A 17,006-nucleotide genomic window follows, 5' to 3' on the forward strand; every position below is an offset into this window, starting at 1 on the left:
CTTTCAATTGCATTGATTCCTTCAGCCTGATTCTCATTTTATATGAATGTTTTTAATAAATTTATCTTTTCATAACCATTGTGAGGTCCTTCCAAACTCTGCTTCTAATGATATAACAGACAGCCAACATGTTTTCTTCACTTCACTTTACTTCCCTTATGAGTAGTTCCTATTTTATAGGTAGCTAGGGTATGTTAGTATGTTAGATAACTACGGTATGGTAAAAACCAGAAATAGAAATTTAACACCTTAAAAAAAAAGAAGTTTAATACCTATATGTTCCCAAATTCTGCAAACATGAAAGGCAGAAATATGTTAAAGAAAAAAACCATTTTAAATAACCTTAGAAATAAGACCATGATCCTCTCTTCCACAAAATAAATATAACAAACCTACTAATAACCATAGCCAGACAAGCAGTATAACACAAGAGTTCCATCAGACATAAGAAAGAGACAGCTGAAGCCAGTGCTGACATTTATGCTCCACACCCAACTAACGGTAACCAGTTCAGTGAGTGCTAGAGAGTTAAATGTTTTGAGGAATGACTGAAATATGGTTATAGCTGTACAAGAGAACACTGATTTAGATCCAGCAAAGACTTATGACCTTGCCAATAGGCTGCTGACAGCAGAAAGTGGCGTAATTTGGGAACTTTTAAATCTGCTTCATGGAAGACCTTTATCTGTTAGCCTGAGATCCTCTTATAATTTGTTTTTTCTTGTTTTGGTCTAATAAACTCAGTAGACATTGGCTTTTGTAATGTGGCTTTCTACTCTACTATGCTGACAAGCCCAGGCTACCTTTTAACGAGGACCATCAGAGTTAATAGGCAATCAACTTCAGAGCTGGCTGGATGGGTTCCTCAATAGCCCAGCTTCCTTGTGAACCAGCAATGAAGTAAACTAAATTGGGAGGCATGATGATAGGAAAATGCAAAGAAGCCTGGAAGAGAGGTACCAAAGTGCATTCCAAATACAAAACAGAGTATTTTAATATTCTTCATAAATATTCACACAAATATTTACATATAATGAATAGTCCATTTTATTATATTGGCTAAAACCACAAAGAGCTGTTAAATCAGTAGGTTTATCAATATTCTGACTTCAAATTAATGCACAGAAATATTTTCAATTGAAGCTCAATAAATATACTGAAGGTGATTAAACAGAAAAAACAGTAAATTCCAATCTTGCTGTTTTTAGTAATAATATCTTTTATTGGTAATAATGGATTTGAACTAATCAGTAAACCATAATCTATAAAGAATTTTTGTAAAAATGCATTCATTTTATAATAAATACATCCAAATTCCAGTTTTTTTTTTTAAACCTAGATGGTGGAAAAGAGCAAAATGGAAAGGTAATAATCCTAGGCTCAAAACCAAATGATTAAATGAAATAAGAGACATATTTTCAGATTCCTCTCAGGGAGTCATGTAAGCGACACCATTTCTTCTCAAGGTTTCTCAAGGGGGCACCAGAATAATATCAACTCTAAAGCCTTCTCCTGTAATATTTCTTCTGGTTCAATTTTTGCTAATATGAAACAAGTCCTTTTTGCATGAGATGAAAAAATACAAGTATAGATTTATTCAGATGGAATTAGTTCAGGTAGGTATTTGGTACCCTAAATAATTCAAACTGTAATTAAGGGCTTCTTACAGCAGAAGCCCATAAAGCTTCTGAAAATTCAGCCAAGTGACACTGAAAAAGAGTAAACATTTTTTCTACTTCTATAAATATCCAAGAAATTGAAAAATCGACATCTAGAAAAAAAGCAAGGCATAAATTCATCAGCACGAAGTAGAAATGATCTTCAAAAGGAGCAGGTCTTTTATGTGTCCTGATATACTTGTGTTGAAGACCAGGTTCTAATCTCCCCTCTAGGAGAAGTCCACTGCCTACAGTTAACACTGTTAGGCAAAAGAGAAGGTAAGACTCAGGTAAAATGGAAATGATTCCATTTTACATTTTTGCTTTATCCAAGTGTCTTTAAAGAGGGATTTCAAGGTTCTGGTACTACTTTAAAAATTTTTCAGAGGACGTATGGTTTCAGGTTAAATTGTTTTTCTTCCCTACCCCATTATTTGCTAAAGTGGAAAGTATCAAATTTACTTTTATTACAATAGATCTTCAGCTACCATTCTAAATGTTGCACTTAGTCACAATACAACAGTTTTCATTTAAAATAAGACTCCAGCAGTAGTGAAAACTGTTCAAAGGTGGTCATACAAAATCCTGGTTGTCCTTCTTGCATATCAATTATGGCTAAATTGTTGGTGGCCGGAACTCAAATCACATACAATCAACCACATTATTGGATCCATGACCTACATCTCGAATTTGGCTGGTTAAACAGGCACACACAGCTACGCCTGCTCCAGCTCTGCAGTGAGACACAGATCCAACCAGCTCCCACCTGAAAAGACAGAAGACAAAAAGTGTGTAATCATAAAACAAAGCACGATTTACTTTACTCAAAATACCAACAGCCATAGCTAAAAACTCCCTATTATTGGGACTGAAAGACCACAAGTTTCCTCAGGGAGGTAAGATATCCCTAATGTTTTATATTAATAGCTATATCTAGTAGTATTTTAGCACTCTGGAATAATCTGTTACTGGAAGATCCCATTAAAGCATACAGGAAACATGAAAATTACCTATTCAGCACTGGATCAAATGCTTCCACTGTATTTAAGTATGCATTGCCGTTATGCCCACCAACTGCAAAGATTTTGCCCATCACTGTTGCAATCCCCACTCCACCCCTGGGAGTGGTAAGTGCTGCTACATAATCCCATTTGTTGTTCCGAGGATCATACCGCTCAACTGAACTCAGAGGAGAATTATCATCAAAACCACCTATATATATAAAAAAAGAGATTTTAAAAAATAGTACATGTCACAGAAATTAACTATTAAACCTCAATCCAATAGCTTCTACAACCCAATCCTTTAAAAACATTTTAGAAAAGAGAAAATCAGGGAAAAAAATTCACCCCACAACTCCTATTAGACATTTTTCTACAATTCAAGATAACTTAGTATTTTACCTCAATACTAAGATTAAAAATCTTAAAATAGAAAAAACTTAAGTCCCCATATCTAAGCAGATAATTCTGGAGAAGAAAAACCCCACAAACATTCATAATTTGTCCTTCACTTCCTAGAGGAATCTAAGACAGTACTGAGATTCCTTCTCTGTGTATACGTTGTGTATTATATATTTTTTAAATAGTAAGAGGGCCTGAGAAGAGACTAAAATACCACTGAAATCATTTGACTCAAAAGTTTTCCAACTGCTTCCCCTAATACTGTAATGGTCATCATAATTAGAGATGGCTATGACTGAATTCTTACCAATTTTTGCCAAAACTACATCTTCATGCTACATAATCTAGATGATGACAGTTCTCTCTATACATCATTCTAACAATGCTACTTAATATATTCCCGAGGGTTACAGAGACTATAATTTGGACAGTGTTCTTTCCCTTAAAAATAAATGTGCCTCTTTTTAGACTCCATCTCAGTCTACGTGAGTAATAACTTTCTTTAGCAACTAAACCTATTTTCCTGAGGACAGGAAGTGTTGCTATTATGATCAGTCTATTCAGAAACAAGGTCAGTAAAAAAAAAAAAACAAAAAAAAAACACAACAGTTAACTTCTCTAATGGGTTTAATTAAATCAATTTAATTGAACTAAAATTCACCAATTTTATGTGTATAATTCAATAAATATCAACAAATGTGTATGGTAGTATCCTCACCACAAAACACATTTTCATTATAATAAAGGGTTTAGTTCTCCTAAATAGGGAGCTGTGAGACATAACAACTGTGTATTGCAAGAACTGTGATTTCTCATAGACCCACGTTCAAATTCCAGCTTTGTCACTGGTTTAGAAGGCATGTGATGATAAGGTAATTTATTCAGGCTGAATCTTTGCTACCTCACAGAGCTGTAAGGATCAGACAAGATCTAAAGGTAAATTATGTTATTTCTTTTAATACACATAAGCACTGGAATATTCAGCATTACTTCTATTACTTGCAGATATTTCAATGCTAATAACATCCCACACTCTCTTATCAAGAACTGTAAGTTATGTAATACTAAACAGTTTACATCAACCTAAGTGTGACATATGCTAGTTACAACCTCTCTGAACAATTTCTTTTTCTGTAAAGGAGGGAATTACTAATCACAATATTGCCACCCATTTTACAGAGTAACTACAAAATGCCAGATGCAGTTTGAGATGCTTCATGTATATTGTTTCTATTAGAATAATTCTCTCAAAGATAATTCTCATAGTTCTCATTAATAATTCTCATCATTATTCCCATCTCATAGTTCTTTAAAACCTTGCTACTGAAAGTGTGCTGAATGGACCAGAAGCAGCACTGATTATCACTTGGGAGCCTTAGAAATACAGAATCTGGGCTCCTCCCCTGAGTTTAACAGTATCTTCGGAATATTCATATGCATATTAAAGGTTGAGAAAGCACTGCCTATGGTTCCTTCCAATTCGGCAATTCAGTAAGTAAAAAGCAAGGTAGAGATACCAGCAGCCATTATGCATATGAAATATCCATTGCTTTGCTTAAAGGAGTCAACATAATTCCCGTGAAATAAAGATGAGAAACAAATTTCTTAAATCTTTAAAGATTTTAGCAAAGCACGTTTGTGTCTTTACATTAAAAAATACATATCTTATTTAAATATAATCCTCTACTTTAGATATATTTGCAACTCCTAGTAAAAATATGAAGGTACAAATTTTAAATGTGAAAGATGAAGGTGTAAACAAAAAACTTGAAGGTGAACCTTAGTACTTCGAAAGCAAATCTTAGGACTATTCCATTTGAGCGTAAATCCAGTATAATGTGTGTTGTCTTTGACACTATCATTGTATATAATGCAACAAATTAAGCTAAATAAACTAAAACAAATACCATCCACTCACCAACAACGTACAAGCAACCATGGAGCTCACTAACTCCATTGCCTGCTCTTCGTTGACCCATTTCTTTAACTTCTATCCACTTATCCAGATGTGGATCATACCTTTCCACGCTAGATAAAGAAGCTACTCCATCATTGCCACCTACTGCATAAACATGGTTCTAAATGAGGAAAGAATAAAAACATGTGACATTAGACTTTTAATTGAATTATATGTGGTCCTATCAGTAGACCAGAATGTGTAAGAAAGCAGTGTTTCATGAGATAATATGGTATACAATCATTATCTGCAACCTGGAGATAGGACTAGAGCAGACCTTTATTAGGGCTGTCATACAATGTAATCCAGGAGCAAACTGCCACATAACTTACTATAAGAGCCACAGAGCCAACTCCTCCACGAGGGCTATTCATTGGTGCCACTGTACTCCACTGATCAGATTCTATGTCATATCTTTCCACATCATTGAAGCAAGTGTTGTCATCTAACCCACCAATTGCATAAATTGGACCTCCCAAGGAGGCCAAGGCAATTCCTCGCCTGCAAAGACAATAAAACATACTTTAGCATCTGGTTTTGTTTCCAGAAAAAAGGTAGTAAAAATATGCTAAAGGAAGTCATTTACTTTGTTAACTTCAATGAGGGTTTTTTCCCATTATTTTTAGATTTATCAGAGCTTCTGAATAGGTGGCTACAAGGTTGCCAAATTGTGTGACTGTATGTGAACAGTGCCCTCTGGAGTTTTATAACACACAGTCTACCCAGGTTACTTTAAACTCAAATGAAATAAAATGAAACCCAACAAAATAATATAAATGGAGTCCAAAACATTCAACAGTAAAACATCGCCTAATGAGAGATTAATGAATTGGTAGAAATGTTTTGCTGTAGAGGTCAGAAGTCAATCTCATTTCTAAATTCAAGTCATTGCTGAGCACGTGTTTTGATGCAGGGTTTCATGGTACCACACAAAAGAACATCAATTTTTATATTACAAACTTTACATCACATTGCTTTACTTCTTTTTTTTTTTTTTAAAGATTTTATTTATTTATTTGACAGAGAGAAATCACAAGTAGATGGAGAGGCAGGCAGAGAGAGGGAGAGAGGGAAGCAGGCTCTCTGCTGAGCAGAGAGCCCGATGCAGCACTCGATCCCAGGACTCTGAGATCATGACCTGAGCCGAAGGCAGCGGCTTAACCCACTGAGCCACCCAGGCGCCCCACATTGCTTTACTTCTGAAGGGCATGTATTTCTCTTCTTGGAAAGAGGGAGACTTAGCCCTCTTAAACGCTAATTCACTGTAATGGTGATCAGAAAAAAATTATATCAATTTCTTTAAAAACACAGCAATAAAAATTAAACTATTCTAAAACTATAAACTGCCATTAACTTGGTATGTACTTTGGACAGTGTACTTTATAAACTTCTACCATGCTTCTTCATCTGTAACCCATTTGTGATGCAGAGATAATATAGGTAAAGCACTTAGAACAGTGACTGGCCCATATTTAGAGCTATGTATTAGCTAAATTCCTGGAGAGTGCAGCTGGTCAACCGAGAGTCTAAGTTTACCAAAGAGAATCCTAGGGAGGATTCTTAAGGGTAATGTTTTACTCATTTTCAATCCCCCTAATTTCTTTTCTCTTGAGTATAGAGCAATGGCTTATAAAATACTGTGGCTATAAAAATTTGCAGGTGTGTGAACATGTGTGTGCACCCTAGAACATACAGGTGTTCTATAATGACAGATGTGTACCTAGTAAATGTCCCTCCCTCTCCCTCCCCATCACCAAACCAAAATAACTAATAATGTTATTTCCTACTCCTCAAAACCATCTTGATTTTCATGAAATCACACATTTGAATTTCCCCCTAAATCTCTGGCTGGTGCTATTCTGTTTCCTTTATCAGTGCCTTCCTCTCTACCCCATCATTAAATTATGAAGTTGCCTAAGGCCTCTTAGCAATTTTACGCTCTCTCCCAAGGCAACCTCATTCTTTCCATGGATTTATGATAACTCAAATGTATATTTCCAGACATATATCCAACTTCTACCTTAAATCTGTCATGCTAACTCTTCAACGTTACTTTTTTGCAATTAAGAGAGGTGGGGGGGCAGGAGAGAGAAACAGAGGATGAGGGAGAGAGAATATTAAGCAAGCTCCCTCTTGACCCTGAGATCACGACCTGAGCTGAAATCAAGAGTCAGATGCTTAACCAACTGAGTCAGCAAGGCACCCCTCTTCAACCTAACTTTAAGCTGAAACTCATGCCTACTTCCCTGTGATAAGCAAATTTTAAGATGTAGCCCCCCACCCCCAGTATATTCACCCTCTAGTTTTACTCCCATGATTTTATTACATTATATGGCAAAAAGGAGATTACTTGAACGGTCCTAATCTAATTACACAAGCCCTATTAGAGAGGTTTCTGCAGCTCGTAGCAGAGACAACTCAAAGAATAAGATGGATTCTGCATCCCACTGCTTGTCTAAAGACAGAGGGGAGCACCTGGAAAGGACCTGAAAGTGGCTTCTAGGAATTGAGAGTGATACCTGGCAACAGCCAGTAAAAATAAAAATTTAGTCCCACAATCTCAAGGAACAGAGTTCTATCAATAACCTAAATGACCTTGAAAGTAGATTCTTCCCCAGAGCCTCCAGATAACAGCTTAGCCCACCCTACACCTTGATTTTGGCCTTGTAAGACCCTAAATGGAAAACTCAGTCAAACCTGCCAAACTTCTTACCAATGGAACTGTGAGCTTTAATAAACAGGTACTGTTTTAAGCTGCTAAGTGTGGGGTAAATAGTTTCACAGCAATAGAAAATGAATACACCCACCACAAGGGAAACAAAAATTTTATCCTGTTATCTCTTTTTTCCTAACACAGAAAATCGTACCGCTACCCATATCCAACTACTTAAGCCAAAAACTGAAGGATCATCCTTGCTTCTTGCTCTTTTCACCTTCCACATCTAATTATCATAAAATCTTGATTGTATACTTCCAAATTATCCCTCAAATATGTCCTTTGTATCCCATTTTTTCCTATTTTAGTCCAAGCCACCATTATTTCTTGACTAAAATATTACAATAACCCTCTTGGTCTCCCAAACTGTTTTCACTCTGGTCCTCCTCAAATCCTTTCTCCATTTCAATCCCCTGCTATTAAAAAGTATATGTGTGTGTGTGTGTGTGTGTGTGTGAGAGAGAGAGAGAGAGAGAGAGAGAGAGAGAGAAAGCTCACCAGATAAAATAAACTCTTGGCAAACCTGAAAGACCCTCACCCTTTCGTATTTTTTTTTTAAGTTTTTATTTATTTATTTGACACAGAGAGAGAGAGCACAAGCAGGAGGAGAGGCAGGTAGAGAGAAAGGGAGAAGCAGTCTCCCTGTGGAGCAAGGAGCCTGATGCGGGACTTGATCTTATGGCCCTGGCTGGGATCAAGACCTGAACTGAAGGCAGCCACTTAATCAACTGAGCCACCCAGGTGTCCCTCAACCTTTCCTAATATTTCAGCCTTATTTTTCACACCATTCACCTTACTGGACTTCCTTTATATTCTCTGTTCATGTTGACCTCCAGATTTTCAGACTTCATTTCTTTTCACCCATCACCCTTCTACCCACCAACACTTACCTAGGATAAATACTTCTATTCCTTCAGATCTTAATTTAAATGGAACTTCCTTAAGATTTTCCCCATTCTCAAGCAACCTTTACCACCCTACATTTAGAATTATTGCCCTTGGGGCACATGGGTGGCTTAGTCGATTAAGCATCTGCTTCAGCTTAGGTCATGATCTCAGGGCCTTAGGATTGAGCCCCACATCAGGCTCCCTGCTCAGCAGGAGTCTGCTTCTCCCTCTCCCTCCTGTGCTCATGCTTGCTTGCTCTCTCAAGTAAATAAAGTCTTTAAAAAAAGAAAAAAAAAAAAAGATTTACAGAAGTAAACCCATGTGATCATGACCTGAGTTGAAATCAAGAATCAGACACTTAATTAACTGAGCCATCCAGGAGCCCCTGTTGCATTTCTATACCCTAATAATGAAGCACCAGAAAGAGAAATTAAGAGAACAATCTTGTTTACAACTGCACCAAAAAGAATAAAATACCTAGGAACAAACCTAACCAGAGGTGAAAAACCTATACTTTGAAAACTATAAAACAATGTTGAAAGAAATTTAAGACAACAAAAATGGAACGATATTCCATGTTCATGGGTAAAAACAGATGGTTAAAATGTCTATCCTACTCAAAGCAATTTACAGATTTAATGCACTCTGTATCAAAATAGCAACAGCATTTTTCACAGAACTAGAACAAATAATCCTAAAATTTGTATGGAACCATGAAAAACCCTGAATAGCTAAGGCAATCTTGAAAAAGAAAACTGGAGGTATCACAATTCCAGACCACAAGTTATATTACAAATATGTAGTAATCAGAACAGTATGGTACTGGCATAAAAAGAGAAATATAGGTCACTGGAACAGAGTAGAGAGCCCAGAAATAAACTCACAACAATATGGTCAATTAATCTCTGTCAAAGGAGGAAAGAGTATGCAATGGAAAAAAACAGTCTTGTCTATAAATGGTGTTGGGAAAACCTGACAGTAGCATGCAAAATAGTGAGACTGGCCCCGCTCTCTTTCACCATACACAAAAATAAATTCAAAGTGGATTAAGAGTTTATATGTGAGACCTGAAACCATAAAAATCCTAGAAGAAAGAAAAGGCAATATTTTCTAACACTAATCATAGCAACATCTTTCTAGATATGTCTCCTAAGGCAAGGGAAACAAAGGAAAAATAAACTATAGGGACTACACCAAAATAAAAAGCTTCTGCACAGCAAAGGAGACAATAAACAAAACTCAAAGGCAACCTATTGAATGAGAAGATGTTTACAAATGACTTACCAATAAAGAGCTGGTATACAAAATCTATAAAGAACTTATCAAACTCAACACCCCAAACCCAAACAATGGGAGCAAGACATGAGCAGACATTTTTCCAAAGAAGACATCCAGATGGCTAACAGATAAAAAGATGCTCAACGTCACTTATTATCAGGGAAATGCCAATGAAAACCACAATGAGATACTATCTCATACCTCTCAGAATTGCTAAAATCAAAAACACAAGAAACAACACTATCAGCAAAGATGTGGAGAAAAAGGAACCCTTTGTGCGTTGTTGGTGGGAATGCAAACTCGTGCAGCTACTGTGGAACGCAGTATGGAAGTTCCTCAAAAAATTAAAAATAGAACTACCCTAAGATCCACTACTGGGTATTCACCCAAAGAATATGAAAACACTAATTCAAAGGGATATATGCATCCCAATGTTCATTACAACATTATTTACAATAGTCAAACTATGGAAGCATCCCGGAAATCCATCGATAGATAAATGGATAAAGAAAATGTGGTTAATTTTCTTTCTTTCTTTCCTTCCTTCTTTCTTTCTCTCTCTTTTTTTTTTAAGATTTTATTTATTTATTTAACACAGAGAGAGAGATCACAAGTAGGCAGAGAGGCAGGCAGTGAGTGAGAGGGAAAGAGGCTCCCCCGCTGAGCAGAGAGCCCAATACGGGGCTCAATCCCAGGACCCTGAAATCATGACCTGAGCCTAAGGCAGAGGCTTTAACCCACTGAGCCACCCAGGAGCCCTATGCTTTTGAATCTTAGTTTGATCAAATATTAGCTATCCGTTCACCTTAAGATATCTGAAAATTTGATATTCAAGTCATTAAAAAAATTCTAGTCAACATTTACTAAGTCATGTTATGGAAAATATTCCTCTTCTTTAGACTAATCCACTTATCAACATATATTTCAATTTACTATAAATGAAAATTATTAATATTAATGCTCATAATAAAGAATGAGTAAAAACTAGGGCTATTTTTTAAAAGAATTTATTTATTTATTTGAGAGAGACTGAGGGAGAGCGAGAGAGCACAGGTAGTGGGGAGGAGCAGAAGCAGACTCTGCTGCTCCAGAGCCCGAAGGGGGACTTGATCCCCCTACCTTGGGATCAGGACCTGAGCTGAAGGCAGACCCTTAACTGAACCACCCAGGTGCCCTGAGGGGTATTTTCTTAGTATGTTAAAGTACCTATGCCTTAATCCTAAAGCCAGTATCTAATTTAATAGGAAAACATTAGAGACATTTCCACTAAGATAAAAAATAAGACAAAATGGGGGCTCCTGGGTGGTTCAGTTGATAGCTGTCTGCCTTCGGCTCAGATCATGATCCCAGAGTCCTGGGATGGAGCCCCACATCAGGCTCCCTGCTTGGCGGAAAGCCGGCTTCTCCCTCTCCCATCCCCCCTGCTTGTGTTCTCTCTCTCACTGTCTCTGTCAAATAAATAAATAAAATCTTTCAAAAAAATAAATAAGGCAAAAACACCTACCATTTCTGCTACTACTTACATTGTATTATATTAATAAGCAATATAATTAGACAAGAAAACCCAATTCAAAGCATAGGAATATGTGGACAAACTGGCAAAAGTGGAATAAAATCTATATTAACTAATACCACTGTATTAATTTTAGTTTCCTGATAATTGTACTATGTAAAAACAAATTGTTAAAATGTCTATCCTACTCAAAGCAATTGAGTGTAAGATGTCAACATTAGGGGAGCTGGGTTAAGAGTATACAGCAGGATTTCTCTATCTCAGCACTACTAAAATTTGGGATGGGGAAAATTCTTTGCTGTGGAGGGCTTTCTTGTGCATTACAGGATTTTTAGCAACATCCATGGCTTCTCCCATCTAGATGCCAGCAGTTATTCCCCCAACGTCTCCACTCCCAAACTGTGACAACCAAAAATGCCTCCAGATATTGACAAATGTTCCACAGAGGAGGCAAAATCATCTTTTGTTGAGAATCACTGGTATGTAGGAACTCTGTTATTTGTCCCTAAGTCTAAAATTATTTCAAAATTTAAAAAAAAAATCAGTTTTCAGGCTCAGGTTTAGGTGGAAACTATATTATTTGTTACTATATTCTAAAATATAAAATACATTCTCAAGAAAGAAATTATGAAAAGTTATAACAAAGCATCACACTGGATGCTAAATTTAACAAAATGTGTTTAAGGCGGTATTTAAAGTTTCTAAAAACATAAAAAGTAGAAAATTAGCCCTTTCAGTTATTGGAAGCTTTATTTTCCACCAATAAATCAAAAAAATTTCCATGCTAATTCACCTCTTTGTGTTCATTGATGCCTTCATCATCCATTTATTAGTGAAAGGATCAAACATCTCCATGCTACCTAAATGTTCATTTCCATCATGTCCACCAACTGCATACACTTTACCTGTCAAACAGAGAAGCATTTTCATTTGATTCTAAGTAAGTAAATTGATAGTTATGTACATACATAATGTATACATGAGATCAACATATAATTAGAATAGCATGATAATTTTCAACAAATATTCTTCTGTTCGTCATCATGAATAATGTCACTTAAATAGTCAAATAAAAATAATTGTTTCTTTGTTTTATTTTGTTTTTAAAGATTTTATTTATTTATTTGCCAGAGAGAGAGAGGGAGAGTGAACACAGGCAGGCAGAGTGACAGCAGAGGCAGAGGGAGAAGCAGGCTCCCCGCCGAGTAAGGAGCCGAATGTGGGACTTGATCCCAGGACGGTGGGATCATGACCCAAGCCGAAGGCAGCCGCCTAACCAACTGAGCCACCCAGGTGTCCCTCAAGTAAAAATAATTGTAAGCTTCTACTTAATAAAATGCTGGGAACATGCTGTTCTATATGAAGTTATTTAAATATCAAACCTATCCCTACCTTTGGTTTCCCAACTTTTTATTACATAGATGAAATCACTAATCATGGTTTCAAAGAATGTTTAGTAAAATTAAAAAATGCTCAATGTTATATGAAAAAATACAAAATTCAATACAGTATGATCAAACTTTCTAAATGAAGTTATTAAAAATACACATAAAATAAATAATGTTAAAGGTTACATATAAAATGTCAACTGTGATTATTTCTGGGTATTTGGACTACGGATGATTTTTACTTTTTATTAGAATGTTTTCATATTCCCCCCCCCAAAAAAGAATTTACACTTCTATAATCAGAAAAAAAGTTACTTTTTTAAAGTCCTCTAACAGTTCTGTAATTATTTCATTTTCAGTAACCAGTTTAAAAAAAAACTCATTTCAATAATAATTAGGTATCGAAAAAGCTGATATGTATTTATTATTTGAGTTCAATACTTTTTTTAGTTTGATTATTTTGCAAATATAACTTAGAAGAGTTTAACTCTTTATTTTAACACGCTTTTCCCTAATATTCCTCCCCCAATAAGCACCTACATGCAAGAGATTGTTCGTTGAGCATCTATAGGCATAAGGCAAGTAAATAGTCACCACACAAATATCTTAGTGATATAGTGAAACATTTTATAATTTAGCAACATTCTTATAGAAATTCTCAATATTTAAATATTTAGAAGTGTGTTATCATCATGTGCTATGACTTAAGACAATAATGGACCCACCTTCCACAGAGATTACACCCACATGTCGCCTTCGACTATTCATTTCTGGCCCAAAAAACCAACTGTTTTTGCTGATAGAATAGCATTCAATACTGCGAAAGGGGTCACCAGATCCACCTCGACCACCTACACAAAACAGCACACCTAAAGGTAAAGCCAGAAAATACAGATCAGAATTATAGCTCCTTAATGTTTTTTTAATTAGTGTGGAAAAAATACTTAGGAAGACAAAATTTTCAAGAACTGCTAAAAAAAAAACAAGTTATTTGGATAACTTCAATGTCATTATGTCACTAAAATCCTAATTTTCTTTTTTCACCTTACCTGAATTTCTCAAAGAACACGATAACTCAGCTATCTCTGCTAACATCCCATTGTAGTATGGTTTAGATCTTCACCCACTCTGTTAAATTGCTCTTGTAAGGTCAAAACTACATCCAATAAACTCTTAATTTCTTTTTTTTTTTTAAGATTTTATTTATTTATTTGAGACAGTGAGCTAGAGAATGAGAGAGCATGAGCACGGAGAGCAGCAGAGGGAGAGGCAAGCTCCTCACTGAGCAGGGAACCTGACGTGGAGCTGATGGCAGATGCCTAACCAACTGAGCCACCCAGGTGCCCCTTAAGTTAATTTCTTATTGAATACTAATGCAACTCAATATGTTGATCACCCTGCTTTTTGGAAAACTTCTTAAATTCTCTTGATTTTCATAACACCGAAGTCTCCTTTGTCTGCAATAGTTTTTCTTTCCTATGTTTCCCATGTTTCATCCTTTGCCTGCTTCTCACATACTTCATGTTCACACAGGAAAAGAACATTCCTTGATTTTAAATTGCATCTGTATCATAATGAGCCTTCCAAGCAACACATCGAAGCCACATTTCCACTTGACGTCCCACAGGCACCTCAAACCCAACATACTCAAATGCTCTCTCTTCCTCACCTACCTGAAACCTCCTCCTTCCCTGAGGGGCCCTGCGCTCCGTCTCCCTCCCTCCCAGCCACTGCTGTGGTTCAGGCCTTCATCTGCTATTACAACTACTGCAAAATCCTGTCCTTTATCACTTAGTAGTCTTTTTGCTTGCAGACCTTCAACAGAATAGATTAAAAGACTCTTTCAACAGCTTTCCATTACCTGAATCAGTAGTTTTTAAAAACTTTAGCCAATGCCACTAAATTATAGATTTAAAAATGTTTAAATGACAATTTTTAGATTATACATATTTCACTGCAATCTTTAAAAAAAATAATAAAAATTAAAACTTCCATGTGGTTCAACAATCACCTGGAAGGCATAAACCATAGATTGATGGTCCCGACCTCCAGAGTTTCTGAATCAATAGGCGTGGGGTAGATTCAAGAATTTATTTTCTAACAAGTTCCCAAGGGAATGCTTATGCTGCTGGGCTAGGGGTCACCACTTCCTTTACATTTTGAGAACCACTGTCCTACAGGTTAAAGCCCAGCACAGCATAAAGGCCTTGCACTGTCTAATCAAACTTCTCCCTCTGTTTCTCTTAAACTTCATGTTCCTGCAACATGCATACAGTGCTCATCCTTGATATTTCAAAGCCAAGTTTTGGTAACTGTCGTTCACTTAACACGGTATAGAAATGATCCATTATGCTGTATCTGTCTCCAGAGCCTAAGATAGGTTTAGACTGTGTGTTAAGCATTTTGTACTAATCAGGGCTAGCCCAGTGTCTGGCACGTACTAGGCATTCAACAGATGAAAAATGAACTGAATACCCCTTTTTTTAACTGGCACCTAGAAAAACATCTGTTTATTATTCAAAACTAAGACTGAGGTTTGATTTGTTTATAAAACCTTTTCTGACCCTTCCAAAAAAATAGCCACATTTTTCTTTGTGTTCCCCACTATCCTTATATATATATCAACATCCCTTTACCACTTCATTGCATTTATTTATTCACATGTCTATTTCCCTATATTGGACTGCAAGTTCTCTCAAAATAGGGCTGGCTATATTCTATGTGTATCTGCCTTTTTAATTTTTTTTTAAATTTCTTTTCAGCCTAACAGTATTCATTGCTTTTGCACCACAACCAGTGCTCCATGTAATACGTGCCCTCCTTAATACCCAGCACCTGGCTCACCCAACCTCCCACCCCCGCCCCTTAAAAACTCTCAGATTGTTTTTCAGAGTCCATAGTCTCTCATGGTTCACCTCCCCCTCCAATTTCCCTCAACTTTTTAAAAAAAGATTTTATTTATTTATCTGACACAGAGAGAGACAGCAAGAGAGGGAACACAAGCCAGGGGAGAGGAAGAGAGAAGCAGCCTTCCTGCTGAGCAGGGAGCCCAATGCATAACTCAATCCCAGGACCCTGGGATCACAACCTGAGCCGAAGGCAGATGCTTAACCAACTGAGCCACCCAGGTGCCCTCTGCATCTGCATTTCTAATGCCTACCCAGAACCTGACATGTGGTAGGTACTAAATAAATATTTGCTGAATAACAGCATTAAAAAATGTACAAAATTGCTTGTGTCATCTTTTCCAACTAAATCAATACTTCAAATCAAAGAAATTTAAAGTTGGAAGAGGCTTTAAAGATTATGCAAATCAAAATTGTTTATAAATAAACTGATGCCTTCAGAGATTATGAAATCTGCCCCAAATTACACTATTAAATGGCACAACTGCAATTATAATCCCAGAATGTAATCTCAATTATTGAACAGATTTTCAGTAGAAACTAGTATTTCAGTTTTACAGTTCACCTAGGAACATGGAATGGAAAGAAAAAAAGCTAAAAATGAAACAAAAAGATCAGGATGCAAATCCTTTCTATACTGTTTCTCTGTGTGGCCTTGGGCATATTTTTATGCTGAGTTCTCGTCATCCATAAAATGGAATAAAACCATCTATCTCATAATAAGGACTGAATCCTACACTAAAACCTACTCATTAAGTTCTTGCAATCATGTAAGAGATCGTGTACACAAAGGTCTACTATATGCCTACTATATATATAAATCAGGCTACCAAGGTGTTGTTTAAATTTAAAACTGAATGATTTATTTATTTTTAAAGATTTTATTTATTCTGTGAAGTGTGTAAACCTGGCGATTCACAGACCTTTACCCCTGGGGATAAAAATATATGTTTATAAAAAATAAAAAATTTTAAAATAAATAAATAAATAAATAAATAAATAAATAAAAAGATTTTATTTATTGACAGACAGAGATCACAAGTAGGCAGAGAAGCAGGCAGAGAGATAGAGGAGGAAGCAGGCTCCGCACCGAGCAGAGAGCCCAATATGAGGCTCCATCCCAGGAACCCGGGATCATGATCTGAGCCCAAGGCAGAGACTTTAACCCACTGAGCGACCCAAGCGCCTAAAACTGAATTTAAAGAGGAATTTTATTAAATACCTTGACTTCCTGAAACAGGATTCACAACTTAAAAAAACCCTACACTTCAAAAAAATTTAATTCTTGACATCAACCTA

The 17,006-nt window shown here is 36.3% G+C and overlaps 1 protein-coding gene across 7 annotated transcripts in view; it reads right to left on the reverse strand.

Moving 5' to 3' along the window:
- Positions 1–763: 763 nt before the first annotated feature.
- KLHL8 (kelch like family member 8) overlaps positions 764–17,006 on the reverse strand; it is a 55,207-nt gene continuing 38,964 nt past the window's right edge. For all 7 annotated transcript variants that reach the window (XM_032332825.1, XM_032332824.1, XM_032332823.1 and 4 more), the window contains 6 exons: positions 13,527–13,670; positions 12,207–12,318; positions 5,351–5,519; positions 4,980–5,139; positions 2,669–2,870; positions 764–2,424 (listed from right to left, as the gene is read on the reverse strand). In XM_032332825.1, coding sequence (XP_032188716.1) covers positions 2,301–2,424; positions 2,669–2,870; positions 4,980–5,139; positions 5,351–5,519; positions 12,207–12,318; positions 13,527–13,670 — 911 coding nt within the window. In that variant the 3' untranslated portion in view covers positions 764–2,300. The remainder of the gene's footprint in view (positions 2,425–2,668; positions 2,871–4,979; positions 5,140–5,350; positions 5,520–12,206; positions 12,319–13,526; positions 13,671–17,006) is intronic.

Source organism: Mustela erminea, chromosome 2, assembly GCF_009829155.1.
Source record: "Mustela erminea isolate mMusErm1 chromosome 2, mMusErm1.Pri, whole genome shotgun sequence".
NCBI classification, from domain to species: Eukaryota; Metazoa; Chordata; class Mammalia; order Carnivora; family Mustelidae; genus Mustela; species Mustela erminea.